The sequence below is a fragment of the Cryphonectria parasitica genome, assembly GCF_011745365.1.
Source record: "Cryphonectria parasitica EP155 unplaced genomic scaffold M406scaffold_5, whole genome shotgun sequence".
In the NCBI taxonomy this organism is placed as follows: domain Eukaryota; kingdom Fungi; phylum Ascomycota; class Sordariomycetes; order Diaporthales; family Cryphonectriaceae; genus Cryphonectria; species Cryphonectria parasitica.
In genome coordinates this window covers 4,221,118-4,249,039 of record NW_024468913.1, presented here as the reverse complement: position 1 = coordinate 4,249,039, position 27,922 = coordinate 4,221,118, and the positions used below count along the sequence as shown (strand labels likewise).

The 27,922-nt window shown below is 53.7% G+C and overlaps 8 protein-coding genes across 8 annotated transcripts; 7 read left to right on the top strand and 1 right to left on the bottom strand.

The window, feature by feature from the left end:
* Nucleotides 1-3,628: 3,628 nt before the first annotated feature.
* M406DRAFT_322954 (uncharacterized protein) lies at nt 3,629-4,954 on the top strand. Its single transcript, XM_040919715.1, has 4 exons — nt 3,629-3,709; nt 3,788-3,871; nt 3,943-3,976; nt 4,070-4,954. Exons 1-4 carry the CDS (start codon nt 3,680-3,682, stop codon nt 4,099-4,101), a joined length of 180 nt encoding a protein of 59 aa, XP_040776192.1. The 5' UTR covers nt 3,629-3,679; the 3' UTR covers nt 4,102-4,954.
* Nucleotides 4,955-6,817: 1,863 nt separating this feature from the next.
* Nucleotides 6,818-8,112, top strand: M406DRAFT_15079 (carbohydrate-binding module family 18; the record flags this gene model as incomplete). Its single annotated transcript, XM_040915398.1, has 3 exons — nt 6,818-6,920; nt 7,080-7,523; nt 7,634-8,112. Coding segments are annotated over 3 exons (1,026 nt in total), but the record flags the coding sequence as incomplete, so codon positions are not given.
* Nucleotides 8,113-9,874: 1,762 nt separating this feature from the next.
* Nucleotides 9,875-11,000, top strand: M406DRAFT_340675 (putative isomerase YbhE; the record flags this gene model as incomplete). Its single annotated transcript, XM_040921579.1, has 2 exons — nt 9,875-10,024; nt 10,098-11,000. The coding sequence occupies 2 exons, from the start codon at nt 9,875-9,877 to the stop codon at nt 10,998-11,000; spliced, it is 1,053 nt and encodes a 350-aa protein (XP_040776190.1).
* A 585-nt stretch (nt 11,001-11,585) lies between these two features.
* On the top strand, nt 11,586-12,704 carry M406DRAFT_331536 (uncharacterized protein; the record flags this gene model as incomplete). Its single annotated transcript, XM_040920643.1, has 1 exon — nt 11,586-12,704. One exon carries the CDS (start codon nt 11,586-11,588, stop codon nt 12,702-12,704), a length of 1,119 nt encoding a protein of 372 aa, XP_040776189.1.
* A 964-nt stretch (nt 12,705-13,668) lies between these two features.
* Nucleotides 13,669-14,525, top strand: M406DRAFT_331535 (uncharacterized protein; the record flags this gene model as incomplete). Its single annotated transcript, XM_040920642.1, has 2 exons — nt 13,669-14,310; nt 14,466-14,525. 2 exons carry the CDS (start codon nt 13,669-13,671, stop codon nt 14,523-14,525), a joined length of 702 nt encoding a protein of 233 aa, XP_040776188.1.
* A 1,539-nt stretch (nt 14,526-16,064) lies between these two features.
* Nucleotides 16,065-17,667, top strand: M406DRAFT_258902 (uncharacterized protein; the record flags this gene model as incomplete). Its single annotated transcript, XM_040917263.1, has 4 exons — nt 16,065-16,116; nt 16,211-16,799; nt 16,845-17,163; nt 17,269-17,667. The coding sequence occupies 4 exons, from the start codon at nt 16,065-16,067 to the stop codon at nt 17,665-17,667; spliced, it is 1,359 nt and encodes a 452-aa protein (XP_040776187.1).
* A 135-nt stretch (nt 17,668-17,802) lies between these two features.
* M406DRAFT_356881 (40S ribosomal protein S19) lies at nt 17,803-19,198 on the bottom strand. Its single transcript, XM_040923543.1, has 4 exons — nt 19,065-19,198; nt 18,679-18,742; nt 18,261-18,566; nt 17,803-18,177 (listed from the first exon to the last, which is right to left on the bottom strand). The coding sequence occupies exons 1-4, from the start codon at nt 19,095-19,097 to the stop codon at nt 18,125-18,127; spliced, it is 456 nt and encodes a 151-aa protein (XP_040776186.1). The 5' UTR covers nt 19,098-19,198; the 3' UTR covers nt 17,803-18,124.
* A 1,427-nt stretch (nt 19,199-20,625) lies between these two features.
* Nucleotides 20,626-23,143, top strand: M406DRAFT_70283 (uncharacterized protein; the record flags this gene model as incomplete). Its single annotated transcript, XM_040925337.1, has 7 exons — nt 20,626-20,635; nt 20,728-20,859; nt 20,970-21,480; nt 21,646-21,712; nt 21,781-21,885; nt 22,011-22,837; nt 22,900-23,143. The coding sequence occupies 7 exons, from the start codon at nt 20,626-20,628 to the stop codon at nt 23,141-23,143; spliced, it is 1,896 nt and encodes a 631-aa protein (XP_040776185.1).
* Nucleotides 23,144-27,922: the final 4,779 nt, after the last annotated feature.

Sequence of the window (27,922 nt, the reverse complement as noted above, 5' to 3'; positions counted from 1 at the left end):
TCGTGTCGCGACCGATCGATCTCAATCTGCCAGCTTCTCGGGTTTGTTGAGCAAGCTTTATCGTCTGGGCTACATATCGAATACGCCTTTCACCCACTACGACAATACCCACCTACACCTTGCTGGGCTGCCAGGCCACACCAGTTTTTGCGGCGTCGCTTTTCTGGTTGTCTCGCGTCTGTGTTATTTTTTCCCTTCTATTTTTTTTCTTTCTTCTGCTGCCAAACTCCACTTCACTGAACCCTGTCCCGAGCGCCGACACCCCACCAACGCATTCGCGCTTCGATCCCGTCATCCACCCATCAATGACCCTGGCCCTGGCCGCTGAAAGGTTGGAGCTCCCTGCTACCTGCAACAAAAATCGGACCCAGTCCAGTTATGGACTTACCTGCAGCCTGCGTCCAGCTCAATTGGGCCCTCAATCAAATCGCCTCTGGAGCCTGATTGCACTGCAATATGGTCTCACCAAGAGGCGTGGTGGCACTCTTGACCAGCTCAGCCGGGATGACGCAGGTCGGGATACGACTTGCTGCAGCCCTTCACCGGCGACCTCGAATACTCGTGGCCCTGCACAACAAACCATGGCCACCGCAGGGGCCCTCCCTAAGTGCAGAGCTCTTGCAGCTTCGTCTCCAGCAGCTTTGAAGCTTCCTGCCGCAGTCTTCTGGCCCAGATGGCGAGAACCTGGGCCCGTTGCCAATCATGATGCCAATGTTCGCCGATTTGCGACCGCCATCAGCTCTCGCTGCCGTCATGCCTTTCACCTCCTGCATTTCCTGGCCGTCAGCTTAATCAAAGAGAAATTGACCTCTTCTCCTATCGTCGCTTACACATGCGCATACCTGCTATTTTTGTCTATTAAAAAAATAACAAGAAACAGAAGACAATGTACAAATCAAGCTAACGAGACGTTACTATCTTTGCAGACCATGCAGCAATGGACTATGACCCCGTTGGGGGCTACGGGTGACTACATGCCGTACCAGCAGGCTCAGCCCGGCGCGACCCACCACCCTCACCCAAACCCAAACGACTACCCGTGAGTAGCTACCCGTTTTCCTTGTACCTCTCTCGTATCGGCCAAAGCCCCTCCCTCATCCCCCCTCCCCCCAAAATCCCGCTACCCTTCATCCCGGGGGCCCTCGTCACCCATCTTGCCGCTACCTCGCTTCAACGCGCCACGCCGACGGCCATCTCATATCCTTTTTCCCATCACGTCAAGCAGTGTCCCAAGATCTCTTGATTCAAAATCACGGCTCACTCGGATTACTGTGGTGAGGGACTTGGGCCTGAGCCCGCCAGACCAGCTGGACGATGCTATGTCCAGGGCACTGGGCAAAACGAGCCACGCAGCAGCTGTCCAAGCAATCTGTCGATGATTGACCTAGGAGCGCCTAGTGGATTCCTTGTCACTGTATCCTGGATTTGTGCCCCCCCCCCCACCTCTTTCGTTGTCTTCGCACGTCACTGCGCCTGACAGTACGCAAGTGCCGTCCCTTTCTTCTTCTTCTAGTGCTATTCCAGAACCTGGAAATGTGAGAGTACATGCCACAGCCTCCGGTACCTCCTCTGCACCTACCAAGGTCTTTCCGTCCACCAGTCTACCACAACGCCTGCGCGCTACTAGGCTTGTACCATCGCTTACCGCCTACCGACCTCTGCCTAGTGGGCTGGGGGCCAGGCAAGGTTGGTCTTGTCTCTCTCCCGTCCCTCGCCCACGGTCCAAGCAAGGCCCGCGATCGCTCCCGTCTTATATGTATCCCTTGTACCCCGTCGCATATCTGCTTGTCCCCTGGTCCTCTCCCTCTCGTTCTCCCAGCCCGACACACCTCCCTCCAACTACATCCTCCGCTCCACATGCTCCGACGAACATGGGCAAGACTTCAGTTCAAGGGTCACGCTGGACTTCAATGATCGCCAGCAGATAGATCCATCGCCCTCAGAAACAAAGAGACGCCATTTTATTCAGTCGTCTCAAGCTATCGTCGTCGGGACATCCAAGTCCAAGCAAAGAAACAGCATCGGGCGGCAGTACTTTCGCACAGCAGATCTCGAACTCAAAAGCGGCCTCTCTGGTGGCTCCCAAGTACCGTCCCATCCTGAAAAATACAGCTGCCCTTTCACGTCTTGGAGGTGGGGCAGGGGCGCGATCCCTCTCGATTGAGTGCCGAGCTTTGACCCCGAACTGGACCAAGCCCGAGCGCGACTTAGCATTCAGCTGTGCTTATCCCTCGCCCACTGGACGTTGACAAGTGCACAGTCAGCGGGGGGCCCCTTGCTGTTCACCGAGTCTACCTGCTACCTGACCTGTTTCCCCTCCCGACCCGCTACCTCGTTACTTCTGTCCCGCTACCTCTCTACATCCTCTCTACTTCTCTGTCTACTTCTCCCTCTATCCATCCCCACCCGCACTCCACCTTTTGCCAGATACTTTTGACGGGGCCCTTGAAACCTGTTGAGTTCGCGTCATCCACGCCTCGCGTCTTCTCGTTCCCCACCACCACGAACACGCCCGTTGCTCCTGCCCACAACTGCCATTTATTTATTTACTTTATTTCCATAACCTCCTGTTTCGGCTTCATTCTCTCCTTGTCGTCGTCGTGTGTATTCGGCGCGACGCCCTTACCTCGCTGGTCCCTCTCGTTTTCGCATAGGTCATTTCTGCCCGTCTTCTCGATGAAGAAACACCGGGGAGACCTCGTGCAGCAGCCATCATGGCCATCTCAACCTCAAGCCGCGATGCCGATGCAGACCCAAAATCAATCGCCCTTTGCCGCTAACACACCCTGGTACAGCCACCAGCAGTATGGTCATCCTCAGGCACAAGCCGACATGAGAAGCCGGAATGATCTCGACTATCGCCAGTACGCCCAGCAAGCTCCGACGCAACAGCATCATCCGCAACACCCGAGCGCAATCCAGCCACCTATGCCCGTGTCGCAGCATGCTTCTCAGCAGCAGCAGCACCAACACGCGCAACACCAACACCCTCAGCACCCTCAACATCCACAGCAGCATGCGCAGCAACATGTACAGCAACACCAGCATGTTTCTCAACAGTCGCAGCAGCAGCCGCAGTCTGTCCCACAGCAGCAGCACGTGCAGCAACACCAGCCGCAGCCCACGGCCGTCCAGCCTCAGCAGATCCAGCACCAACCCCAGCAGCAGCCGACCCCGCAGCCTGCCCCGGCCCCGACGCCCGGTCCAGTCCAAGCTTCTGCACCAAAGCGAAAGCGAGGCGGTGCTGGTGCTGCCGCTGCCGCCGCTGCTGCCGCCGCCGCTGCGGCCCCTCAGGCTCCCGTCGTCACCGCCCCGCCCCAGTCAGCACAGATCCCAGCTCAACAAGCGGCGGTAGCCCAGACCCCGATCCCTGTTCCTACTCCCCCCGCGCCTGTGGCTGCCCCGCCGCAACCTGCCCCCCCGATGGACGGTCAGGTCGCCGCATCAGGGCCTCCAGCAGCGAAGAAGAGTCGTACCAACACTCCCTGGACGCCTGCGGAAGAGTTGCGCCTGAAGCAGATGCGCGACGCCGGACAGAGTTGGGCCGAGATAGCAAAGGTATGAAACCATCATCGTGAAATATCACTTCGTCCCGTTGTTGGCATCAAAGTTGACCGTATCTTGACAGACGTTTCCTACCCGAACCGAAGGTAGCGTCAAGAAGCATTGGTACAAGGACATGCACTACGCGGAGTTCGCAGAGGATGAGGTATGGACTGCTCGAGGATCATCAGATGCCAACCAAAATCCCTCCACCCTATTCACGCACTCACCCCAGCGCCCGCAGAGTCAAGCCTTGATGAACGCCATTAAGGAGTACGAGAACAACAAATGGAAGGTCATTGGCCAGAAGGTTGGAAAGCCAGCAAAGGTGTGTTTGTGCAGCGATCCCACATGTGAATTGAACTCAAGGAGAGACGCAGAGCTGACCAGCCGCCAAAGGCGTGCGAACAATACGCCAAAGAGCACTTCCCAGGTACGAACCGCGAGCACGCCGTGTCTTGAGGCACACCGTTCCCACCCACCGACTCATGGCATGGACGTGGCTGGGCTGACTTGATACGTACAGATCTTTTCGCCAATCAGGCCAAGCGCACCTAGAACATCCCAGCGTCAGTTCGAGGCCGAGATATGGTATCTGCTGAAAAACTCAAAAATGTTTTCCCGAAGCCTGGAACTTGACAGCACTGCTTGCCCCACCCGTGGCTACCACATGATCACCCCCAACACTTTACTGTATGACGACTTCGACCTCCTCGCCCTCCCCCCACCCCCTCCTTTCTCTCCCCTTTCTCTCCCCCATCTTGATCTCGGGCTCTGGGCTGCCCTCGATCGGCGCCATCCTCGTATCACAAGGAGGAAGATGTGGGGTCAGATGTTGGTTTTTTGTTTTTTTTTGCCAACCGCGCTGCGGCGGGCCGTCCGACTGAAGGAAAGGAGACGAACTTTATTTTTTTTCTTTATTCGTTTTGTGTGCCTCTGGGATAAGGTTCTGTCTACCACGAATATGATACCACGGAGATGACGAAGGCGGAGTTGCGCTCTGCCACGGCTGTTGTCTTGATCGGCTGCGGAAACCTTTCGGAGCAGGGACAGCCTGCAAGGTCGTGTGTGCTGTTCGACCTGTGGATGTGACGGAGGGGCCGGGGGATAACGATGAGGGCCAAAGAGTAATGGATATGCAGGGCCACATGTGTTTTCTTGATTTGTTGTTGTTGTTATTATTATTATTATTATTATTATTATTATCTTTGGAGGGAAGGGACGTGAATTAGCAATGTGTCTTCCGAGTGGGAGGCCGAGAGTTGGGAAGATTGATATAAGCGTCTAGTTGACGGTGACGAAGAGATCGGTACAGAAAAGGTGGAGGTTTATCTGCTAATAAGGACGTCGATTTCCCACAAACACGCTTTCTCAGAGAAGAATGGAGAAAACAGACCCTTGATTCACGTTCATATGGTGCTCACTGCTCAGACTAAGGGTTCTTGGGGATGATGGCACGAATCACCACTTCAGCACCTGTTTGGCGGTGCCGCGTTCCACGAGTCCTCTATGAGGCGTGTCTCGGCGGGGCCGCCCGGGTGCTTGGGCACTATGCCACCTTGTCTATTGTTCTGATAGATCCGGGGTTCGGGAGGTGATCCCTGCAGTGTGGGAAAAAAGGTGGATGCGCCGCTAAGGTGATGTGAACCGAGGCTGGTGGTGGTGTTTGAGTGGTAACAGCGTCCATCCATCGTGCAATGAATTCCGAGGTTACTGAGTTGTATCAGTCAATCCGTGCTGCAGTTCTGCGCCCGCGATATGCCTTGAACCGTGCGGTTTGAGATATCAAGAACAATATTACGGGGTGGAGGGGTAGGCGGTACGGGATACTGTGCCGTATTGATTCCATAGCACAGATGTACAGGACCATGTTCAATCCCCCTTGCCCCAAACAAAGTAGTCTATATTCGGTAGGGCTGCGTGTGATCGTACCATAGTATCGACTGTGCTTCTGGTTGATTTTTTTTTTTTTTTTTTTGGGATTGGGGGCCCAATAAGGTGTTTGTCTCTCTGTGCTAATTACCACTACGGTATAGTGCAGTGATATTCGCCTTGGGGCAGCCTGAGAGAGCAAGGGCGGCGGCGGCGGCGGCGGATCTTCGTATTGAATCCACCAGACCACCCCACACCCTCCTCACTCTTCCTCACGTTTGGGGCCTGGCGTGTCTGGGAAACACGCTGGAGAAACCTCCACGATCCATGTTCTGCCCATCCATCCATCCCATGGCCCTCCGCGAGGGATCTGAATTAATTGGCGACCCCCTGAAAGTAGGGTCGAAGGTGGAGAAAAAAGAAAGAGAAGTTGGTAGGGGTGCTAACCTCCTGATCCATCACAGCCTCCACATCCTCTCCGGACTTCCCTCGACTGACCTCGCCGCCGTCCCTGCCTTTGATTTTTCTTCGCGCCTGGCCCCTCGATCTCGCTGTTGCCCTGATCCCATCTTAATTCCCACCACGCTGCCTGTCCCTCGCATATGGCGAGTGAGTGAGTGAGTCAATGAGTCAGTGAGCGGGCTAGCAATCGGATTGAGCCTGTGCGATTCTGACACGGGACGACAAATTTAGTCGCGCTAAAGAGAGCGAAAGAAGAGCAAGTGAGAGGACAATGACAAACAGAAAAGAGAAGACGAGGAACCTAGACGTTTTATTCTACATATTAACCTAGTTTTTTAACTCTCTTGTTTGCCTCCTCTTGGCTCAAGTACATAGAAGCATACCCACCAGGGCCGACAAAGTACCCTCGCGCTCCCTTGTCCATCCTATATCACGCCCCCCACCCCCCTTTTCGTTCTCCTCGGATTTGGCCTCTCGCTCTACCTCTCTCTTCCTCTCTCTGTCGCCACATTCGTTTGCAGCAACAATTTTTCTTGTTTTCTTTTCCTTTTCTTGTTAGCTATCGCCAGGGACGTGCGGCAGATTGTCTCGTTCCTTCCGACAAACCAATCCGGTCAACCATAGACCGTCTTTGTTTTCTTTTCCAGCTGGTGGAGTCGGGCTGAGCTGAAATCAACTGACATCCCAAGACCAACCCGCATACGGAGCGCACTTGGCGAGTTGTATTTGGAACGACTCAACAGCCGATTAATATCATCCATCGTATTTGAATACAAGGGGCGAACCCTCAGTACAATAACTCATTCGACAGACCCTCCTCAAGGCCAATCTTTCCTCTTTTGAGGTCCACGTTCCCATTTCTGCGCCCATTGCCGTCATCACAACCACCGTCGAAGCGCGAGTCGGCAGCATCAACATGGTCCGCTCAGTTCTTCCCGGCAGCCTGGGAGCTGCCCTTCTCTTGGGGGCCTCCTCCGTCCTCGCCGCCCAGGCCACCTGCTCTCTCGACAGCAAATGCCCCGAGGATACTCCCTGCTGCTCGCGTGAGTTCAACCCATCCCCGTTCTTTTTCATCGTGCCTCGTGTCTCATCGTCACTGTTCCAATGTTACACAGCCACGAGCGCCAGCCTCGGTTGGCCGTGGTCCCGCTACTGCACGTTTTTGAATACCAAGAGCTAGCACTGACGTCGGCCGCCTGCAGAATATGGCGAATGTGGCGTCGGTGCATACTGCCTCGGCGGCTGTGACCCTCGCATGTCCTTCTCCCTCGACAGCTGTGCCCCCGAGCCCCAGTGCGTCTCCAAGTCCATGACTCTCGATTCAACCGACACGATCGTGAGCGAGGACAAGTATCTCGGCAACTCCTCCGAGTACGATTGGGTCTACTCGGACGGTAGCCAGGTCTTGACGTACAATGACAATATTCTCCTGACCATGCCGGCGAACTCGTCCGGTACCGTCTTGGCATCCACCGTTTACATGTGGTATGGCAATGTCAAGGCCACCCTAAAGACCTCGCGTGGTGCTGGCGTCGTCTCTGCCTTCATCTTGTTGTCTGATGTCAAGGATGAGATCGATTTCGAGTTCATTGGTGTCGACCTCGCCACCGCCCAGACAAACTACTACTTCCAGGCCCTGCCCGTCTGTAAGTCTGCCCAGATGATGCTGACGATGCTGCCCCCTCCCCTCCCCCAAACTTCCTGTGTCACCAGGATGAATGCTGACACCCTCTTTTTTCTTCCCCCCCTCCTGAAGATACCAACTCCAAGAACATCACCGACCTCTCCGACACGTACAGCAATTTCCACACGTACGAGATCGACTGGACGCCCGACACTGTCACCTGGCTAGTCGACGGAGTCGCAGGGCGTACCCTGAAGAGGACTGACACCTGGAACGACACCACTCAGAACTGGGACTACCCGCAGACCCCATCCCGCGTTCAGCTCTCCATCTGGCCAGGTGGTGCCTCCGATAACTCCATCTACACCATCGACTGGGCCGGTGGCGCCATCGACTGGGACTCGGCCGACATCCAGCAGTACGGCTACGACTTCGTCACCGTCCAGTCCGTCGAGATTTCGTGCTACAATGCTACCTCCGCTCCTGGCACTAATGATGCCGAGTCTTACTACTACATTAACGACGCCGGCACTAACAACACCGTCGTCAACGGCCAGAACAGCACGGTTCTGGCGAGCTTTGAGGCCACTGGTACCGACATGGATGCCGGTGCCAGCTCCGCCTCCGCCAGCGCCAGCGCCAGCAGCGCGTCCTCGGCCGCGACTGTTCCCGGCGAGAGCTCCAGCGGCATCGGCAACTCGGGCTCCCAGGGCAGCAGCGACAGCAGCTCTGGCGGCAGCTCCACGTCATCCGGCTCCGACTGCTCCAGCTCCACGTCTGACTTCTCCCAGAGCTGCACCACCACCGCCTCGAGCAAGAGCGGCGCCGTGGGCACTCAGGATAGACTCACGGGGGCCAGCGCTTTTGCCGCCATCGTGGCTTTTGTTTTCCTGGCGTGGCTCTGAGGCGTTGGGTAGGAGACGTTGGGAGGGCAAACGAGTGATCAACACGACGTCGACGACCACACGCGATTTTCTTTTCGTGTACGTTTCTTTAACGCTCTTCTCATTTTTTTAATGATATACTTTTCTCTATCTCTTGGAAATCCATCATTCAGTGGGTCATGATGTCTACCGCAAAACCTTCCCACGCCTCCACCTGGAGAGGGGAGGAAAGAGACGCGGGTAGCCGAGGAGCACACATGTGCATCAGCCGCATCACAGCAGAGGTATGGATCACCTCTCGATACACAGTAGCGGGGTAAAATTCTGGTTTAGCATGGAGGAACGTAATGAGGGCTCGAGACGGTCCTGGTCCGTGTCAAGACGATGTGTGAAAGAAGGGTCTTTGGAGATGTCGGCCCAGGTGGCTCCATGGGTCGATGTTCTGTTGTCTCTGCAATTTAGTCGCAGGTAGCAATTGAAGCACAACAGGTCAGATATTGAAAAGGTTCGTGCACACCAAGTGTTCCGATTAATCATCATGTTGCTTCGTATGGGCCCGGCACAACAGAGGCAGATCGGTGCCGGTATCGATGGCAAGGACCGGCGCCGCGCCGTTAACCCCACCAGACTTACTTAGACAATACTACGTAGTACTTGAAGTGAGTGTAGCGCACCACAGTTTCTGTGAAGGGACTGCAGCAGGCACTAAGATAGCGCTAAGTGTGGCACTTGCCCGCCCCGCCCCCATTGCTGCCGACCCCCCTGGACGCCGGTAGGCGGGCAGCTTTTAGGGGTTTTGAGGACAAGGCAATCGATACTGCAGGGACACTTCTGGCAGGTACATTGGGGTACTTTATTCAGTCGAGTATTTGGTAAGTACTAAACAAGTATCCGCACCTGCAGGTTATTTGCTTCTGTTTTCCCTCCACCCGATATTCGATCTTCGAGATTCGATACTTGACTTTGTTTCCCCCCCGCCCCCCTTCAGACCTGAGCTTTCGGACGGCTCCGTCTCAACCCTTCACACCTTGGGCCCCTAGGCAGCCAGCAGCCAGTTCATTAGATCACACATGATGGCCATCGACTCGTCTTCCGCAATGGGTTCCCACGAGCATGAGCAGGTCCACGGCGTCTCCCAGGCAAACCGGGCCAAGAAGAGGGTGAGTGGCTTGACATGTTGACAGCGGTGGCAACCGTGTATGTATTGCATGGAACTCGAGCCTTGCCCATTCCTCTTTCCTCGTCCGGTACCGTGAGTCACATCAGTTCGACGTCAGCCTATTTACATTCCCCGGTCCCGTGGTGATGCTCTCCACGAACCGTAAAAAATGATTGCACCGCCATCTCTACCCTATTTTGGCCCTTGCTGTTTGCTGCTCTCGCCGCAGCATCTCTGTCTACTAGCAAGAAGGGGGCTTGGGGGTGCAATAGGAGGGCTAACATCCATGGCGATGCATAGAAGGTCTTGATTGGAGGTGGCCCAACAGGCATGATCGGTGCGGCGGACTTCGACGGCGAGAGTTTCGACATAGTGGCCCATCACACCATCGCCGGCACATCTGCCAGCTGGCTGCTGTTTAAGGAGCCGAATCTGCTTTATGCCGTGGACGAGAACAGCAACACCACCAGGCTCTTCAACGTAAGCCTCCCACCACCCTCATGCTCGGCAAGTCTTCTATGCTGAGATAAGAATAGCTGACGTTCCCGCCTAGTTCGACCCCGACACCAATGCACTGAAGCTCGTTCAGAATGCCACCGGCTCGTCTGGAGTCGTCTCATTGCAGTTCAATAGGGACAAGTCGGTCATGATTGGGGCTGCTTTTGTCGAAGGTCAGATTGACATCTGGGACCTCGACGAGAGGGATGGTACCATGAAGCTCAGGAAACAGATCCCTGCCGGCGGCGAGCCGGGCCCCGTGGCCGGGCGACAGGACAGCCCTCACCCCCACGAGGCACTTCTCGACCCTACTGGGCAATTTTTTGTCGTCCCCGATCTAGGCACAGATGCGCTGCTCGTGATCGACACCAAGGACTTTGAGATCCAGAATCGTATCCGCATCAGCCCGTCCGGCTCTGGGCCCCGACATGGCTCCTTCTTCCCCCTAGGCGGGCACGAGGAGGCAACACACTTCTTTATCGCATGCGAGATCACCAATTTGATCAAGGTCTTCGAGCTGAAGTACACCGGCGACGGCCTCGGCTTCCACGAGGTCCAGTCCCTAAGCACCTTCGGCGACGAGTTCCCGCCCGCCAACCCCACGACTGCCTCGGCCGGTGAGCTTGTCATCGACGCCGACAACAAGAACCTTTACGTTTCGAACCGCCTCACTGGCGATGCCACGGACAACATATCACATTTCTCGATAGATAGTAGGGACAGAGCTCCGCTCAGGTTTGTGGACCAAATCAGCTCTGGCGGCGTGCTGCCGCGCATGTTCTCAATCTCCAAGGATGACGATATCCTCTTTTCCACGAACCAGGACGGCGAGGACGGGCTGCTAGCCTTTGCGAAGGACAAAAGCACGGGCAGCCTGGCGGAGAAGCCCCTTGCGAGGATCGCGCGGGATAAGTTTGGTAAAGCAAACTTTGGGCCACAGTTTGTAATGGAAATTTGATGTTGGGCAAAAAGTAGGGCAGTCGCTACTCTTGAGATCTAGATTCACTCGGTATGCCACAATGTTGTGACTTTACATAGTTCTCACCTCTTTCTTTCTCGGCCACTCGAGCAGGAGGACATGTGAGCGTACTGCTCGCTAATGAAAGGCAGCCAACTAAATGAAACGAACGTAATGCCAAGGGTCCATTTACTAAACGTGTAGCGTATATTAATTGCCTTATCTCTGCGCAGAGCGAAAGAGCTTCTAAAGGCCTTGGCGCCCGGTAGTCCGGACAAGGTTTGACGGCAGGATCATGGGCGGTCCGAACAGAAGAAGCCGGATCACGACTAATACCGGATATTCACCGTTGAGAGTTTCGCTGCCGGGATTGCTGATTGTAAGCCGATGACGGAGGAAAGCCTGCCACCTTGACCCGTTATATTCTGTCTTCTCCAACCCTTTCCGTCCAACTGAAACGCACCACCTTTGACGACCGCATCACATCTCTGGCTTTGGCTTGGTGGACTCTCTGTATCTTCAAGGATCGACCGACAAGAAGCAAGCAAACCACCTCGGACAGACAGACACATATAGCCCTCCAAGATGTACGCCCCCAAGGTAGGCGACACCATCGCCTCGCTCGACACACCGTCCATGATCGTCGACCTAGACCTCATGGAAGCCAACATCAACAAGCTCATGTCCCAGCTCCTCCCCACAGGCATCAACATCAGGCCTCACCTCAAGACCACCAAGTCGGCCACGCTCGCCCGCCGCCTCAACCAGGCCGGCGCCAAGGGCGGCTGCGTCGCCAAACTCTCCGAGGCCGAGGTCATCTGCGCCAAGGGCTTCGACGACCTGCTCATCACCTGCGTGATTGTCGGGCCCGCCAAGGTGCGGCGGCTTGTCGAGCTGTTCCGGAAGCACCGGGCGCTGCGGATCGTGGTGGACGACGCTGATGCGGCGAGCGCCATCGACGCGGCGCTCGGGGCGGCGGGGTTCGACGCCGCGAAGGAGGACGAAAGGCTGACGACGCTCGTGGACCTGGACGTCGGGCTGCACCGCACGGGCGTGCAGCCAGGCGAGCCCGCGCGGGCGCTGGCGGGCCACGTCGCGAGGCTCAAGCACCTCCGGCTCGTCGGCGTGCAGGGGTACGAGGGCCACATCCAGCACGTGCACGGGCTGGAGGAGAGGAAGGCCATGTGTCTCGAGTCCATGGCCGTGCTGACGTCCACGGCGGAGGACCTGCGGCGGGAAGGGCACAACATCGAGGTGGTCACGACCGGCGGGACCGGCACCGCCGAGTTCTGTGTCACCGTGCCCGGCGTCACCGAGGTGCAGCCCGGCTCGTTCCTGTTCATGGACACTGACTACCGCAACGCGGTGGGGTCCTTTTATGCCAACAGCCTGACCATCCTGTCGACGGTCATCAGCCGGCAGGGGCCCAAGATCGTCACCATCGACGCCGGGCTCAAGTCGCTGACGACGGACAGCGGGCTGGCGGAGCCCAAGGACCCTGGCTATACGTATGGTGTGTTGGGTGACGAGCACGGCTCGCTGGCGTGGGAGGACGACGGTCTTGGCCTCAAGGTGGGCGACCGGGTCGAGATGGTGCCGAGTCATATCGATCCTACCATTAACCTCCACGATGTCTATTACGCCTACCGTAAGGGTGTCATTGAGGAGATCTGGACTGTCGATGCAAGGGGGAAGGTCCAGTGAGCATTGAGTACTAATTACTACGAGAGAGAGAGAGAGAGAGAGAGAGAGAGACCGGCTTAGCGAAAAGTTATGTATATACTATTACCAAATATCCAAAGAAAGAATTGTCATCTCAGACGTCCTCCTACATACACCCAGCAAGGCTTCGAATATCTGTACTGTCAATGACTTCCCATTACAGACTTTTGCGAACGGCTTCTCTGAAAGGCCTGAGCCAAGCTTATCACTTGTAAATCCCTTCTTATACCGTTGTCTAAGATCAGGTCGCCAACGAGATAGGTCTACGTGAGATCGAAAGGCTTTGAAGAGGATGTAACTCAGAGGAAGGCAGAAGAGAGAGAGAGAGAGAGAGAGAGAGAGAGAGAGCTTTCATTATGCACCAGCATCATTGTCACGTTTCGAAAATTCCAGTGTGCCTCTCTTCCGTCCGCTGCCCTTTCCCCCCCCCCCCTCTTCCCCCCTTCCCCCTTCTCTCCCTCTTCCTTTTTACTCTCTCCACCCCTTTCTCCCTCTCTCTCTTTTCATCTTTTGTCTTCCGCTCGTTTCTTCTCTGTTCCTCTCTCTACAAGCACTGGAGCTATTCGTCAACCATCCAATGCCCCCTCCAACATCACATAGTTCCAGCATCACATACTTCTATCCTCGTACACCTGCCTTGACTATCATTACTGCTGCTACTGCCTCCTCATAACCCTACTCCTGAGATGGCAGCTGAACATCTCAGCTGATTTGATCTTTCGAAAGTTCTTTCCTGCAAAGTGAAGAAGGTGCATCATCATCACATAACTTCAACCCGTTCAACCTCCTGCGTTTTGTCAACGAAATCAAAGTGAGTGATTTCTCACATCCATTTCACATCCAGTCCCATGCCCACTACTACGCTTTTCCTAACATCGAGTTGATTTTCTAAAGTTCCCTAGCAAAAGTCCTTTCCTTCTCAACGTATGCTGACCTTCTTGTCAAGATGTCGATCTCTACAGCCAGCAACACGTCATCCCACAGCGCTTCCACCATGGACCATACGGACCTCGGTCTGAAGCCTTTGCATTTGGCGGTCCTTCGAAAAGATCGCAAGCAGGTTCTCAGTCTGCTTGCAGAAAAAGAGGTTGGTGTCGATCAAAGGAACGCCCTGGGCCAGACGCCACTTATGTTGGCTTGTCTATTCGGGTACTTGGACATAGCCATTTCCTTATATGCCAAGAATGCGTCTATCCAAAAGACAGACGATAGGGGCTTCTCTGTTCTCGATTACCTCAAGAAAATGGCCCTGAGAAAGGAAAGTCTGACCCAGTACGAGAGCTTTGCCAGACGGCCACCCAGTCGTACTGGCAGGGCTTACATCTCTCTTATCTTGAAACGTCACCAGAGAGACTACCAGCATTACCAATACAGACTCGGAAAAAGCAACAAAGATGTGGCAGAAAGTCTGAGTCTGGCCCAGAAAGATCCATCCGATTCCCACATTGTGTTCTTGAGAACAGGAAGAGGACTCAAGATCTGCCATGTCACAGTGCTAGCCAGCGCCGATTTCAAGATTCATCTGGGAAACAAGAGCATGGCTGTCTGGAGGAAAGCTAAGAACTGTCATACGCTGGCCGTCTCTGGGGTAAGTAAACGCCCCCCCCCCCCCCCCCAAATTTTTTCGAGATTTCAATAATGCGCATTGATGCTAATAAGGGTTTCAACAGTGGGCAGGGTCACAAGCTACACAGGTTGTCAACATCGCCAACGTTCTCGATAACAAAACTTCTTCGGCTCTAGTCCGCCAGAGCTGCAGAGTTCTCGGAGCCAACCTTCCACGACACTTTCTTGATCCGGTAAGAATGAAAACTTCCCTGCGCATCTCAGGAGTACAAAAAGCTGATGAGAACACAGAAAACCGGTGATCCAGAGAACGACGGGTTCTATTACTCGGCTCACGCTGAGAAACATGTTGCTCTGCGTATTTTGCAAGAGGCAGCTGCGTTCTTTGGGATATCTCAAATCACCCCAGAGACTGTCAAGCAGCTTAAATGCCGAGCTCACGAGCTGCCACCGTCTCTACGGGATTGTACTATCGAAATGGATGTAAGAATCTATCCAGCTCCTACAAATCCAGCTCGAACGGCATCTTAACAATGATTGACATCATGATTAGCACAAGCCATGCTCCAACTGTTTGAAGGTAGGTTGCCAGCTATTTTATCTTCTTTCTGCATCTCAAGAGCTGAGTTTTTCTTTCTTTCCAACCCACAGTTCCTCCAGTTACTACGTCAAAAAGCTGGCCTCCGTATAGGCTGGCAATACAGAGAATGGTATGCAGTCGGAGAAAGAAGAAAGACAAGGCGATTCTTAGCCGACACCTGTGACATCCCAGACGACGAGACTAGCAATCACTCAGAAGAGGATGAGATAGATGTCAGTGAGGAGGATGGCTCGGACAACGACGCCTTGGCAGAAGAACCAATTTCAAGAGCCTCTTCACCATCAAATTCACCATCAAGGGGATCGGAATGTTCACACCGAGAGCAAATCTCCTCAGCACGGCGTTTCCCGAAAAGAGGCTCTCCTGTTTATGTGGATCCATCGATCTACAGCAGTGCCCAGTCGAGCCGGCTCACAAAGTGGTACAGAGCACTCCTCACGCCGGAGTCGATCAAGAAGAGAACAGCTCGGCGACAGAGAACACATCGTCTCACACATGTCAACGGTCGAGCAAGGTCCGGGCGTGCGCGTGGTGTACCAAGTTGTCGACCTCTGTCGTTTCATATTCCCATCAAGCCTGCCCACAAGCCGCCAGCCTCGGAGGCGTCCTCCAGGCCCTTGTCCGAATTCGCCTTTGAGAGATGAGAGGAAACAGTAGCCTCGAATCCTCCTTTCGGCCTACTTCGATGGGCGATTTTGATGGGAGGGCAGGAGGCTTTGAAAGGACTTGAGGGGAGTGTGAGTGGCAGGGTTCAGGCTGAGGATTCTCAATGGTCTCTTTTTCTTCTTTTTCAATTTCTTTGTTGCATGGGCTGCAGCAGATTTGTTCAGGGTTCGGGGTGCCAAGCTGCAGTGGAAGCTTCTCTGGGGGACGGGACTCCAAACAACAGCAGGGGTTCACTAACAGTAGAACCACCAACATTCATCTTCACAACGATAAACAGGCTGGTTTTTTTCCTTTCTTTTAACAGCCTCATTGATTTATTGCCCTTAAACGAGGGATTTCATGAGAAAATAACATGCCTGCCTGACCTGGTCAATTCTGGGATTTGCCTTAGGCTGTACTAGGGCCTGCGCTGAGGACTCTTACTGCACCTGCCTGCTCATTCATTCTTCTCATCTTGTTGTACCTCCTGCTCCTTCTCATGGCACAGACACTGAAGGGAACCGTCCACCATGCGCGACTTCATCGACTACCTCCAAGAGGCCTTTATCACATCCAGTGGAGGTAACACATATGACAATAGCGTGAGCCTCTCTCTCTCTCTCCCTCCTTGTCCAACAGTCTGTCCTCTGTGTTGTCATCATGCAGTCAATTCCAGCTGACAAGGAAACTCAGTATTCAAATCTAGACCTCACAGCTCGCTCTCTCCTGGGCTTCCAGACACCCACTGGCTCACGCATCACCCTCTCCTCTTTTGTGCGCCCCAAATTCGGCACCAGCTACAGTATCGGCATCAAGGATGGCTGGATCTCCTACCTGTACTCCACCCACCCCCTCAGCCCTGACATCGTCTCCAGCTCCGACAAGATCCCTCTCCCCAACCTGCTCAGGTGCTACCGGTCCCTGTCCACACAGGCTATCCGCCATGCCGTCGGGCACAAACTGGTCTATGGGAGACTGTACCTGCCGCAATCTCGCCTGGAGGCGCTGCTCTCCACGAGAATCTCGCCCCAGGTGAACCTGGCACTGAGGGCTGTAAGCCAGGAGAACCTGCGACACGGCGGGACCCTCTTAGGCCTGGCGTCGTGGGACGACACCGCAGGACGGTTTGGGGTCGAGACGCTCGCATCCAGTGACGGGGGCGTGCTTGGCCTCCGTGGTCTGTGGAATGTGACGAACACGGCGTCTTCAGAGACCAGCGATATCCTTGAATCACATCAACCGCCTCTCGCATCAACATCGTCACCGTCATCATCATCATCAAAGCCTCTCACTGCCCATCAGAATAACAGCGGGGCTGCGACTGACGCCTCCTCTGGTGATAAGGAACGTATCAATGGCCGTTTCAGCGCAGGCGGGGAAATCTACTACGGCACACTGAACAAGAGCGGCGGACTCAGCCTGGGTGGCCGGTTCCAGACCCTTCCGACGCACCATGGCACACCGCTGACCGCAACGCTGACGTTCAACCTGGTGGGCCATATGAGTGCGACCTATGCGGTGATGGCGGGCGACTGGACCCTCGCATCGCAGTTTGGCTTTAATCTGTACAGCTACGAGAGTAATTGGGCGGTGGGGATGGAGCTTTGGAATAAGAGGAAGCCTAGAGCGGTGAGCTCAGAGGGAGAGATAATGCCTACCATAATAGCGGGTGAAGGGGGGGAGGAGCAGCTGGTGGTGGGAGAGATAACCCGTGATGTGCTGGCGAGTGCAGAGCAAGTTGATGGTGGCGCGACCGCAGCCGTGACGGATACAGAGATCCTGAAGAATGACTCGTTTGCTTCTGTGACGAGGGTAACGCCGACCAAGAGGCTGAGAGAGCGCAGCTTCCAGGCGAAGATGGAGTGGAGGCTGGATGATGATGAAGTTGATGTCCACACAGGTGGCCCAGCAGGTGTCGCCACAGCAGACATACACAGCAACCCAAGGGAACAACTAGAGGATGACTTCCCGGCAGGTGTGTTCAGGTGTCGCTGCGACCAAAACATGAGGGTGGGCCTCATGTACGAAGGCCGGTACAAATCCCTGCTCTTCAGCCTGGGGACAGATGTGGACTTGAAGAAGCTAGATGCGCCGTTCAGGGGACTTGGCCTGGCAGTCCAGTACTCTTCCTGAGTCTGGAATAAGGAAGAAAGGAAATGGGGGCTTACTGGCCACTGTTACAATAATAGTACGTGGCTACGCTTCTTATGAAACAACACAGCATAAGTATTGGTGCACTGCACTGCGTCCGTGTAGATCAAAGTAACTGAGGTTGAGGTTGGTTTTTGCATTGAAGGCCGGGCCAGCCTTGACCACTGAATAACCAGATGCACTGGGAAAACGTGGTGTCTGTTCATTCTAAGCCACGCAAGGCTGCTTTAGTCTGGGACACGAGGATGTGTCGGAAATAAGATTCCTGTCGTGGCATGGATCAACGGCACATACGAGCAACAGATCATTATCGACGTGGTATCATTTTCCCAAACCCCGAGAACAAAGCATGATCAGAGATCAGATCCCGAATGATCCATTTTAGACGCCTATGACCGACCCGTGAAATTTCCTGCACTACGCCACCATGATGATTTGTTTACTCGTCATCCTCCTCCTCCTCATCGGCAGCAGCGGCCTGGGCGGCAATGCCTGTGGACGTGGGGAGAAATGTCAGTAAACAAGGCCAAACAGAAGCATCTGTCTCGTGGAAAAGTAATTAGGTTCAAACGTACGGTCCAGATCACGCTGTCCAGCCTGGGTGATACGGCGGCCACCCTTCTCCTCATCCTGCTCGAGGATACCGATCTTCTCGAGGGACTGCATGACCTTGCGGTCGACGGAGCCGGAGGCATCGACGTGCTTGGAAGGGCGAGAGCCGCGGTTCTTGGCGGTACCGTGGACCTTGCGGAGGCGACCAACACCAACGGTCTTGCGCATGTAGACGTGGCGGGCGACGGAGGCGGCGCGGATGTAGAACCAATCCTGGTCCTGAGGAGGCATCTCCTTGGCGGGACCGGTCTTGACGGTGTCGACCCAACCTGATCAAAATGCACGTCAGCTTCTCTGTAACAAAGGAAGAGGCCTCAAGGGGTAGGAGTAGGAAACCCGGGCAGATGAATAGAAATGCATATATATAACGGTGGTACATACCAGGGATGGGCAGCTTGCCCTGGCGCTTCAGGAAAGCAGCGTATGCGTTGATGAACTTGTGCGCCTGAATTGATGCAAGACATCATCGAATTAGCAACTATTCCGTCTTCAGAAGTCTTGCGACTCCCTCACGCCTGCTCTCAACGATGATGTGTGTGTGTGTATTCTTTCTTGCTGTTGCCAGCAGTTGTTGCCTCGATACCCGATGCCCGATGCCATCCATTTTGTGTTACGTCCGGTCGACCGTGAAGGATGTTGGCATTCCCGTTCGAAGAGGTCGTGGCACAAGTGGTGCGCAATCGAGCATCGGGTTTTCTTGAGGTGGGGAATTCGTTGCTGAGGTCGTCGCCAGGTAATCAGTGTGTTGGAAAAGTTGAGGGACCTACATCAACATCGCGAACAGAGACACCGCCACCCATTTTGACTGGTTTTGAATAGACTTCCTTGGGGAAATGCTGAAGAGATTGAGGGAAGGAGAGTCGGCAGCGGTGCTGGGTCTGGTTGCTGGACAGGAGTGGGTTGGTCGGATGGAAAAATCGTGAGCGTGTTGAGAATTCCTGTCTAGAAGTTGTCAAAGGCTTGGGGACCCACTTCACATTTTACCAAACGGCTCAGTTGTGGGCTGGAGATTGCGCTTATCAGGAGCGCACTAAGACCGCTTGTGTCCCTGTTAGTGCACTCACACCTGTCCCGCGCAGCTGGCAATAACTGGAACCAGCTGGCAGCCTGCCTTGTACTGCCTGGCATCCCGTGGCACATATGTGCATTGCAGGTTTCCAGGGACTCCCCTTTCTCACTTACCCATTTGATTTGCACTGATGAACAGGGACGCTGCTTAGAACTCTCTGATGAGTGGATATTGTCTCTTATTGAGTCTTCATTCTATGTTCTATAGGACTTCGAAGGCTAGCAGTGTAGAGCCGGAAAATTCCAGGTTCACAGCTTTCAATTCTTTAGGTGATCCCCAGCACCAGAACAACTACACAACCTTCAAGGTTCCAATTGCACGAAGTGCGTGTTGAGCTGACAATCCAAGCCAGGCAGTGACTCTGTATCGTCAATTGACAGCAGGTCCTGAGGATTTGATGTAGTCCAGCCAGCCGAGGTTCCCCTCATGATTGTTACTGGTCAGATTGGTCTTCCTTTATGCTGTTCATAAGATACATGCTGTCCTTTACTTTCTAGTAGCAGTTGAACCTCGGCTCGGTTGTGATGACAGGTCCTCAACAAATTGAGAGTTCAGCCGTCATGGACATAAACCAGTCGACCCCTGCCAAAAAGCTGGATCTACTCTGCATGAATGAAACCTGTTCGGCAGAGCGGCGCAATCTACGTAGAGGAGGTGCAGGGGTGGAACTCCACCTTTGATTGAACTCGCATCCGGATACGGTCCTTGCATCTGGTTTATCGCCCGAAGTCCGCGTTGCAAGAAGGGAGGAGGAGGAGAAGGGGAGGGAGGAAAACTGCGATTCCATCTACGGAGTATGTGGCAAAACATCATGATGGCATCCCAAACCCTTCACTATCACTATCACTATCACTATCGCTATTACTGTTACGGCTCTTTCAACTTCGTCTATCCAAAGGACTCATGCAGTTGATCATCAGATGGAGCAGTGAATCAGTTTGACCGTAATTTCGGCCTTGACTCTGCCAGTGGGGGGTTTCTCAAACTCGGGCCTGACCAACTGACTTGCTAACTGACTGTTGTCCTGACTAAGGATGCTGTGACTGGCTCTTGATTTTTATATCTATCTTCTCTTCAGACAAAGGCTTTGGGGCAGTTGAGTAAGACCTTCCACTGACTCTATCTCTGAGTTGTGAAGGTACCACGCAAGTCTTCCAATATCCTTGCCTTCTACAGACACCTGCCCCGGTCTTTTCCCATTTGCCGTGGCTCGTCCATCACACTGACCGTCACCAGTCTGTCGAGCAATCAGTCGAGCCATGTCTATTTGTGAGCCATCTCCGTTGTGAACTCGATCCTGTTCCTTCCTGTCCAGAGTGGAAGCGAAATATTTACTTACTAATGCTGGGCCCTTGCTTCAGCTCCTACCCTTGCAGGATCCCTAGCCGCGGCTGTGGCCGGGCTCTCCTACTTGAATGCCAAATTCAGTCTGCTGGCAGATATCAAGATTCTGTTGAGCCGTAGAGCGGCTTTTATGGAAGTGGCAAAGGCCGGTAAGAAGCTTTCCAAAGCAAACAGTGTGAAGGAGAAAGAGTAGAGATATCTAGATTTGCTTTCCAACATCTGAACTAAATAATTAGGCCACTGACTTCCTGATGAACAGCAAACAACGGTCGGTCTTCCCTGTATTACTCTTTCGAAGAGGCTGTCAAGAGAGAAGGAGATGGCGAGGCCCTCTGGTCCCGTGAGGAGTGTCTCTCCTACAACCAGGCCTATACTAGGGTCCATCAGTATGCCCAGTGGTTCCTTTCACAAGGAGTCAAGCCAGGTGACCATGTTGTTTTCTACATGGCCAACTCCCCCGACTTCATGTGTGCTTGGCTGGGCCTGATGGCCATCGGTGCTGCTCCAGCTCTGATCAACACCAATCTTGCCTCCAAGCCACTGTTACATTGCGTGGGCATTGCCCAGGCAAGATTGATTTTTGCTGGTGGGGATGACGAGATGCTGGGTCGTCTGGAGGCCGTCCGTTCCGAACTGATGGCTACTGGTCACCACATCATCAAGCTAGGTGATGTTCGTGGACAAATTCTGGGCATGAAACCTGTCCGTCCGGCAGATGAGCTTCGCAGATTGGTTGAAGCGACCTCGCCTATGGCTCTGGCCTTTACCAGGTGAGCGCACCCTTTCTACCACTTGAGAAGTGCTTTAGATGTCATCGTCGTTCCCTCCTCGGCCCCATTTTCATGTGTATTTAAATTACTTGTGGATGTGTTGCCGTGACCTTACGTCCATGGTGAACTAAGATCTGGGTACTAATCAATCTTCCCTAACTACAGTGGCACCACTGGTCTTTCTAAAGCCATCATTTTCCCTATGTTGGCCGGCTTCCTAGCCGTGACAGTGGTACGTCTAGAAAGAGATGTGGGATCTTTTATGGGTTCTGTAAAACCTTGTGCTGAACAATTCAACAGAGAAAAAAGGGCTACAGTCCCATTAGCGTGGGTGGACAGCGAGGCTACAACTGCATGCCTTATTATCACCTAACAGGAGGACTCTCGGCTCTCTCAGCACTTGCAGTAAGTGAACCTTTCCTCTTTTTACTTGTATCAACGTCGCCTTCATGTGCAGCAGGCGACACACCTTCCTTGGTCGTCAACTTCCAATTGCGTTCATTACTGACAAGATATGCATTTCAACACAGGTTGGTGACGCGCTCTGCGTAGGCACCAAGTTCAGCTCTAGGAACTTCTGGTCTGACATCCGCGATTCCCGTGCGACTTACTTTGTGTACGTGGGCGAGACTCTACGCTACCTCATGGCCCAGCCCGCCTCGCCCCTCGACAAGTACCACAACGTCCACACCATCTGGGGCAACGGCCTGCGTGCCGATGTCTGGATCCCCTTCCGCGAGCGCTTTGGCATCGACACTATCTACGAGTTTTATAACTCTACCGAGATGATGTTTGGACTGTCCAATGCCTGCCGGGGTGACTTTTTGGCAAAGGCGCTGGGACTACACGGGGCTCTGCTGCGGTGGGCTTCGCGCGGTTGGCACATCGCTGTAGCAGTGGACGCCGAGACGGGCGACCTGCTACGCGACCCGGCAACGGGGTTTGCCAAAACTGTCCCTTTCGAGGAGGGAGGGGAGATTCTGGTCAAGCTGGAACCAGGCTCCAAGTTACCCGGGCGTGACTTTCGCGGGTACTGGCACAATGAGGAGGCAACCTCCAAGAAGATAGCGCGGGATGTGCTGAAAAAGGGCGACTGCTATTATCGCACGGGCGACGCACTCCGCCGGGACCACGAGGGCCGATGGTTTTTTTGTGATCGTCTGGGAGACACATTCCGGTGGAAGGGCGAGAATGTCTCCACGACCGAGGTGGGGGACGCTCTGGGCGACTTCCCCGGCATCGTGGAGGCCAACGTCTACGGCGTGCAGCTTCCTGGCCATGACGGACGGGCGGGTGCGGTGGCCCTGTACCTAGGAGAGGAAGAGAAGGGCCGCTTTGACTTTGCAGAGTTCCTGCGGTATGTCTTGCCTCGATCCAGCCTGCTTGATGTTTCTGCTGACAACAAATCCACCTGCACAGGCACTGCCGGTCCCGACTGCCCAGATATGCGGTTCCCATCTTCATCCGCCTTACCCGCGCTGCCTACAGCACGGGAACTCACAAGCAGAACAAGGTCCCGCTCAAGAGCGAGGGTGTCGACCCGGATAAGCTGTCCAATGATGATGCCATCTACTGGATTGAGCCCAGCGGCAAGGATGACACGTATGTCCCTTTTACCCGGTCGGACTGGGAGAGTCTGCAAACACACAGGGCGAGGCTGTGAGCTTTGGGGAGCAGAGAGGGAAGTTGGTTCTTGTTCTCTCTTCTTTTATTGGCGACGGTCGTTGGTCTCAGGCACGTGAAGGATAATAACGACTGGGGACAAAAGCAAGCGTTTTTGTGGTTGATTCTTGCTTGATCTCCCCATAATCCAAGGTAAACGGTCTCTTAAAGTAAACGGAATTCGTACCTCGTTGACTTGCTAGGCTGGATTCGAGCCTGAATAATTTAACCATCATTTAAGGAAGTCTGAGCAATAATACCTGCATTATGGAGGATGGTGCATAGTAGTGAGTGAGAAGGGTAGATGTACGTTTGGATGATCAAAGAGATCATATGCGACATGTCAGTCCTTCCCAAGATATTTGGGTAATTTTCAAGATGATATACCTTGTGAAGAAGGAAAAAAGCCATACACAGATTCCTAAGGGAAGTAAGTACTTTTCTTGGAGAGACTGACTTTTAAGTCTTGGAATCTCACGGGCCAGACACACCAGCCACATTATCCTCTCCATGTACCAATGGGGCTCAGCTTGGCACACACGAAGCAGTGAGCAGGCAGCCTCTGAGACTGTCTTACTGTCAGTGATATGCGGCGACCCACGCCTTCGGGTTTTCCAGTGTCTGAAGTGGTGGGAGGGGGGTTGTTGGTGGCAAACAAGGGGGAACGAACGGGTGACTTCGAGGTACAAGATGCCGGCGTACCCGGGAAGTTTAGCACGTGTCGTCGCTCCGAAATGTATTGTCGGAAGTATCGGAAAGTTCGTACCTTTTTCGTTCCTTGAAACTTGGCTTTTGCTACAGTATGTGGTGATGTGTCCGAATCTTGTGATGCCTCCTCCCTGGGCACATACATGATGATCTGACTTTGTTCAGCGAGCAACGGGACGCAGGGCAACGTGTGAGATGGGTATAGTATCATAGATTTGGGTAGTGATGTTGCATCTCTTCTCACACAGTCCACTGTCCCGTATGTAGCTGTGATGTTGGGCTGTCTAGGCTGGGTTCTGGACCCCGTTAAGACAAGCCATACAAAACTGCCACGATGAATCAACAGAAACTGGAGGTTCTTGACTTTGAGGCTGACCTTGTAAAGACGCATTATTACGCTTGGTGAACTAGGAAAGCTACACCGCGCGTGGAAACTCTTATGGTATACGCGCACAGTACAACCATCTACCTCTGGTTGATACATCCTCGCCAAGGTGTCGTCTGTGCCAATAAGGACAAAGTCCACTCCCCTCTTCCTTTCGCCCCTCGTCTCCCATCCCCTCACCACACCCTTTCCAGGATGACGCCCAGGGGCACCCGGGCCAATACATGATGGCATTGAGCGGGCTATGTCATCGCGTGAGAGATCGCCAGGGGAATTTGCCAGCCATGTACAAGGCTGTGATTTTTCAAACTTAAGCTTAAAACTCGGGCCTGTGTATGTAGCTTGAGCCGCATTGCGCATGGATCTTTGAAACACAGCGGCAGCCCAAATAACGAAGGCACACCTGATCGTACGAGACGAGGCTGAACATGACAGGGAGCAAAACAGAGATTGCTCTTGAGATGTCGAGATGACCTATGAAGGGAAGACAGCGAAAAGACCGTCCGGCGTGTAGCATCATTAACGATCCGCACTCACCTAAGATCAAAACAGGCGAAGTATGGGCAAAGAAGTCCAGATTCCAGGTTATGGAGGTCTCCTCGATCTTTACTGTGCATATTCTAGAACCTCTTCATCCAGCACAATAGCCTGATATAGATAATTAGGTCCGCAGAGGAGCCAATTACAGTCAAGTGACAAGCCATGAGGCAAAGACACAGAGGGGCAATAGTGAGACTCCTTCAATATTGCGCAACAGCACGACACCATAAGAACGGACTGATTGTTAGCCGGCTGACACCATGACACCATCAAGGCTGGTGACCGCGCTGGAGGCAACTGACATCTAGGAGACAAATGCCATAGTAATGATTATGACTTGATTACGCCAACGAGGGATCACCACACTGAAGCCCATGGAAGAAATAACTGAGGCAGGGGAGGGATAAGACAAGGTGCCACGGGGAAGGACGAGGAGCGAGAGGCAGACCCCACAGAAGGTTGGAGACGGAATCACAGAACGACGTGGTTATTGTGGAGGGGACCACTCTATACGTCACGGAAGGCCCGGAAAATTTCCTGCACTTAGCAATGGAGACAGACCGTAAGATTCTCAACGGGCATGTGTGAGTCACCGGGGAGAATCCTGCTGACCGACTCTTTCTTGTGATCGACGCCGCTGTTGAGAATCGTAATTATGGGCTTGGAGCCATGATCCATCTGGAAAGGGCATGACGAACTTGAATACGACGAGAGAAGGGAGGCGAAAACGTGAGGTAAAGGTAGAATGGAGAGGGGAAGGGCCAGGAGTCGGAGAAAAGGTACCTAACAAGGAAAACAACAGAAGAAAAAAAAAAGGAGAAAAAAACCCCACCAAAAAAACACCCCCAGTAAATACGCGGAGAAAAAAGTAACAAATCCAAATACCGGTTTTAGAAGAGGAGAAAGGTCGCGATATCGGTCCATAGCGACATCTAGGCGACCTTCTCGAAAAAGTGGGGATTTATGCAGGAAGCCTGCACATTCTGTGTGAGAAGCTTCAACCAGCACGGGACGACGTCAGGGTGCCTTAAAAAGACGTGGTCTAGGTACCATATCTTCGGGAGTGTGGGTGTGTGTGAGGAGAGTGTGTCCGTGAGCGGGCCTGAGAGGACAGCAGGTGGGTGTACTGTGTACTAGGATGGTACTTTAGTACTGCGGTCATACTGTGGCAGTACTTACTATGATAGTATATACCGTCCAGGTCGACAGGGCGTGAGGGCGGGGCCGTATTAATAAGCTCGGCGGGCGGGATTACCCAAATCTACAACCTTAACGGAACTGCGGAGCATCGCGTGAACCACGCACGACACACCAACAACATCCGAGTCCTCCGGTGGCATAGATTGTCAGCATCCACTCATCTTAGCCATCTTGATCATCATCACCATCGCCATCGCAGGAGAACATGTGGAGGAGACTTACTCGGGTCACAGGATTAAACTAACCCAGCCCTAGCCATCCGGTGCTCTCACCTGAGGAAGGGTGGAGGGTGGTGCAGGAGCTGTGCATATACAAATTAAGTCCGTATGTCCATACGGCCATAAGCATCGTTGCTGCTGCCGCACGCCATACACTGTACAACCACAGTACCACTCTGTCATGCCATTCTAGCAGTATCCATTGTTGTTGATGGAACCCCCAACCCCCTTTCCCCCTTTCCCCTCTCCCAAACCCCAACGGCGGGTGGTGATCAGCTGTAGTATGTAAGTATATGGGGTGTACTTCATACATGGTTCTCTCCACCTCGCTCGTCCCTGCCCTCCAAGCAGTACATTGATACCCTGGTTAGTACCTTCCTTGTAGTGGCTGGTAGAATGTTGATATCACCTACATCCGGTTGCTCTTGCTGTTACTGTTGATTGTTCCTGCCTTCCCTCTCTTGGCCTTGGGCAGCAGAAGTAAGTCTTACAGTGACAAACCATTTACATGGCTCCCGAGTGTGTCATGAAGGAAGCTGTCAAAGCCTTGCTTGGTTGGACAAGAACAATCAGGTGAGGCCAGATCGGTCTCTCTGGCTTTCTCTCCTACCCTTTCGTCTCGTTGTTTCTATCCTAACCTATACTTGAGAGTGCCCCTCTTTCTTCCTCTCTCTTTCCACATATTCTTATTCCCTGGGTTTTCTTTCCTTTTCCTTTTTAGTGCCCGTCTAATTTATCTTGCCTGTTTCTTTTTCGTCACCCTCCCACACCCCTCCAACCCAACCCAACCAACCCAACCACCCCTCTTCTCTCTCCCCCTCCCGCCTCCCACCTCGCACCTCGCACCTCCCACCTCCCACCTCGCGTCTTGACGTCTCGACGAGATCCCGCGAATCCCCCTCTCCCTATCCCTGTCCCTGCCTCACCTCCCACACCCCTTCACCCTCCTCAATCTCCTCAATCTCCTCCGTTGATTCAGCTACCCACCAGTCACCCCTCCTCCACCACCACCTCTTGGGCCAATCGAGGCCTCTGCCCACCCACCTGGATCTTGCTGCACAGAACTTCCTCTGGCATCCACTCATTATACTACTCACAAGGCTTAATGTTCCCAGCCCCCGGGCCTCTTTTTGCCTACCACAAATAAATACCTTGGCCAAGGTACCTGCCAGGTTTTTTATATTATTTCTTTCTCCCCCCCTCTGTCTCGGTCCGTCCTCTGAGCTACAGACCCCCTCCGCCCTGCCTGGAATGAAGCTGAGTGCTGTGAGATCGACTCGTCTCTTCATCCTCTGCCGCCCTCAGTGTTTTGTCATCCTTGCTGGTATCTGATCCACACGAATCACCGAGTCATCCCAAGGCCCAGTCCAACTTTCGCACTCGAGTTCTCATCTCTTCTGAGCCAGCACTGTGGGGTGAGACTTTCCTTTCCTTTGCGCCCCTTCCTTTCTTCGTGTGTCTCCCTTCTCCCCTCCCCTCCCCCCTCCTCTCTCCCTTTCTTCCCTTTCTGACCATTCACGATCATCAGCTGTCCTGCCTGGCACGTCGTCTCTGGCCTGCCCGTCATAGGACCTGCGGAAGCCTCTGTGTCACTCGCTCACAAACAATTCCACCAGCTCTCTACCTGCTGTTACACACAAAGCCTTCTGGACCCTGTTCTGCCCGGCACTCTCCAGTAAGAGGGGTACTTCCGTAACCTAGGCCTACACACCTGGAATCCTGCACGTCA

Coding starts and splice junctions, on each gene's coding strand:
- M406DRAFT_322954 (XM_040919715.1), top strand. CDS start 3,680: ATGCACTACGCGGAGTTCGCAGAGGATGAG. Junction 3,710..3,787: donor CGGAGTTCGCAGAGGATGAG/GTATGGACTGCT, acceptor CAGCGCCCGCAG/AGTCAAGCCTTGATGAACGC. Junction 3,977..4,069: donor CGCCAAAGAGCACTTCCCAG/GTACGAACCGCG, acceptor TGATACGTACAG/ATCTTTTCGCCAATCAGGCC.
- M406DRAFT_356881 (XM_040923543.1), bottom strand. CDS start 19,097: ATGGGTGGCGGTGTCTCTGTTCGCGATGTTGAT. Junction 18,743..19,064: donor TCTCTGTTCGCGATGTTGAT/GTAGGTCCCTCA, acceptor GCATCAATTCAG/GCGCACAAGTTCATCAACGC. Junction 18,178..18,260: donor TGGACAGCGTGATCTGGACC/GTACGTTTGAAC, acceptor CCACGTCCACAG/GCATTGCCGCCCAGGCCGCT.